At 30.4% G+C, this 2860-nt stretch overlaps 1 protein-coding gene across 1 annotated transcript; it reads right to left on the bottom strand.

Annotated features, from left to right (window-relative positions):
- Positions 1–685: 685 nt before the first annotated feature.
- On the bottom strand, positions 686–1952 carry LOC131806847 (tyrosine-protein phosphatase 69D-like). The gene is made up of 4 exons (XM_059131639.1): positions 1926–1952; positions 1276–1583; positions 1076–1211; positions 686–1022 (listed from the first exon to the last, which is right to left on the bottom strand). The coding sequence occupies exons 1-4, from the start codon at positions 1935–1937 to the stop codon at positions 954–956; spliced, it is 525 nt and encodes a 174-aa protein (XP_058987622.1). The 5' UTR covers positions 1938–1952; the 3' UTR covers positions 686–953.
- Positions 1953–2860: the final 908 nt, after the last annotated feature.

Below are 2860 nucleotides of genomic sequence, written 5' to 3'. Positions count from 1 at the left end.
TACAACATATTCTTAACACTAAAGCATGCATTTTATTTATTTGTGATCGACCCTTTCTTATCTTCTGTTCATGGCCGTGACATTTATTACAAAATTTATTACCGACCATAAACATAGCATATGGAAAACATATGCATCGTAAGTGTTTTCTTTATTTAACTAATTTACATTCTTCGGAAAAGACAAATACAAAAGATATAAGAATTTAAAGAAGAACATTCAACACAAAAACTATTTTTACAACAGTTTCTACACTACAGTTTCTACAAAACTAAACACATACTTTACGTATCTGACCTTTCACGTTTATACTGTTGATAGCAGTTCATTAACTTTTTTGTGGAGATGTTTTTTATTATTATTATTATTACCCAGATTAAATATTTAAGGCAAATAAATGAGGTTAAAGGTTTTATATCTCCAAGGAATGAACATGATTTTTTGGAATCGTTAAAAAAACCGTTTCTAATAGTTCGACAGCGCAACCCTGTTTAAGTCACTCTACCTAACTGCACGTCAGCTTTAAAAGGCATTGTGCTGCTATTTTTTTTAACAAGTGTTACCAAATAATAATAATATGGACTAAACACACACATATGTTCTACTCACCATTTAACAATATGTATTTTAAAATTTAATCGGATCATTCTAGGCATGCGTTTCAGATGATATCAAAAACATGATATTATAGTTAATTAAACAAATTTCTGTATAAAACTTTTTATTTGTTATACATATAAAATTTTACACTTAAAGTCCTTTGGTTATCCGCTTAACACATTATGCTACCAGTAGTTGAATAAGATTGAATAATATATAATGGTATGTTGAACTTACAAAATTATCTTAAGATTTTATACAAAATGATCGGTGTTATATAAAATATTAAATCTATTTGAGTATAAGTGATAAATGGCTTCTCCTTTGTTTAGTTATAGCCGATGCGATTACGTTTATTCAGAAGATAATTTATGGAGATCGGCGTAGTTGACTATAGCACGATATAGGAACTCATATTGTGCCTGAAAAAAGGATAGTTCAATAAAATATTACTTATATAAGAATATGTTCTTACATATGTGTCGAGAAGCCTTGGTCTTTGAGATCTTATTTTCCTAGCTGTTGTACATATATCGACGCACTTTTCATTTCGCAGCTGCTGCACAAGAATGCACATGGCCACAAATATAGAGCTTCTGTCAGTCCCCAAACTTAAAAAGAGTATGAATTTTAAAACATTAAAATAGTTCATAAAACTGAAGTGATAAACACTACCTGCAATGAACTGTAAGTGGTGATTTGCACCCTACATTTTTCTCTTTGTTATGGTTGCTCAAAGCCTGATCAACAAGTTCTATTATACCGCGACAAACTTCTGGAACTTCTCCCTCTACTGTAGGCCAGCCATTATATTGCAGTTGTGTTACTTTAAGTGTGTCATTTATTTTGCAATTAGTCACGTTAAATTCTCGACGTGTGTAATATGGACAACTTTCACTTTGCATGTATTTTACAACAATGTGATCAAATTGGATTTCATCATCGGCCCAATATCTAGGGCATCTTCTCGGGCCATCTCCAATCTATTGATAATATAAAAAACAAAAAATTACAATCCGAAAAAAACATATATTAAAATTCTAGTAAAAATGGAAGACATAAAGCGCATGCGCATACTTTTTATATGATAGATATTGTAATATTAATTATTGACGTATGTAAATAATATTAAAAACTAGCTGTCTCGGTCCGCGTTGCCGGCCCGTACTTTTACTCTTTAATGCATTTTTTTAAAGTGTTTCCAAAGTTTAGAATACCCTGCTGCGTGGTATTTAGTTTTGCCCAACTCATAATTGAGGGTAGAATGACTGCAGAACAGTCAAAGATTACTAAGAAATTAAATATTTAAATTGAATTACTCTTACATCTATTACCATAACATGGGAATTAATTTTTGGTCATTTAAATTGTGCGTTGGAGACCGTTTAAAGTCCAAATTTTATGCGATTATCCACTTAATATTCGGTATTTCACTGATTGCAGTCCGAATGAATTTTGCATTTTGAGTTCTCATTGGACGGCTTTCCCACATAAAAGAAGTGGTCCACGTTTTGAAATGAGCCCATAGTGTTTGTCGGTCAATTTTGCTTGTATAAATTTGTTCGCATCTTCCAGCTGAAGCACGATGTAGGTCCTGGAGTTGAAAGCTAGATGTCAATTTTAGACATAAAAGATCGCCATTTAACATCGAATTGCGCACACACTTTAAAACAGGAAAAACAAATTGAAAAAAAATCTTTAACTTGTTCGCTGATTTTTTACAAGAAACAAATAATTTTGAATTTCGATTCCATTGAAAATTTTTTCTTGATTTTTTTCCGATTTTAGAATTTTTGCAATGAGGTAGTCTCTTTTAATTTTTATTTTTTTAGCGATTTTGCAAAAGTAATTATCCTTTAACCTTGTTGTGACCGCGCTAAATTATTTAGCCACTACATGATTTGCATAAAACCAAAACCAAAAAAGACTAAAAATCATATAAGAATTCAATTAAAAAAAAAAAAAAACTACAAATGTACATTCGAAAATAGTAAGTCAAAATGAAAAGAAATAATGCAAAATAAAACATTACTATTGTACATTTCAAAAGTCAAAATAATAACGTTCAAATTTCACATTTTTACGCGAGATATAAGCATTCTAGCTAACATCCCCTTCCTTTGTAGAAATACATTGTGTATATTTCGCTATACATATCAGATATATTTACTATCAATATCTACGTACCTGTCAGATTTGACCTGATTAAAAATATTCGTGGTATAATCTACACTTTGACTTTTACTTAACACAAATTTTA

Source organism: Musca domestica, unplaced genomic scaffold (genome assembly GCF_030504385.1).
Source record: "Musca domestica strain aabys unplaced genomic scaffold, Musca_domestica.polishedcontigs.V.1.1 9, whole genome shotgun sequence".
Taxonomy (NCBI): domain Eukaryota; kingdom Metazoa; phylum Arthropoda; class Insecta; order Diptera; family Muscidae; genus Musca; species Musca domestica.
This window is presented reverse-complemented; position numbering and strand designations above follow the sequence as displayed.

What these genes read in the sequence shown, in the direction of transcription:
- LOC131806847 (XM_059131639.1), bottom strand. An exon ending in CCACTTACAGTTCATTGCAG is followed by an intron (nt 1,212 to 1,275) that starts GTAGTGTTTATC and finishes ACTCTTTTTAAG; the next exon opens with TTTGGGGACTGACAGAAGCT. An exon ending in CAAGGCTTCTCGACACATAT is followed by an intron (nt 1,023 to 1,075) that starts GTAAGAACATAT and finishes TCCTTTTTTCAG; the next exon opens with GCACAATATGAGTTCCTATA.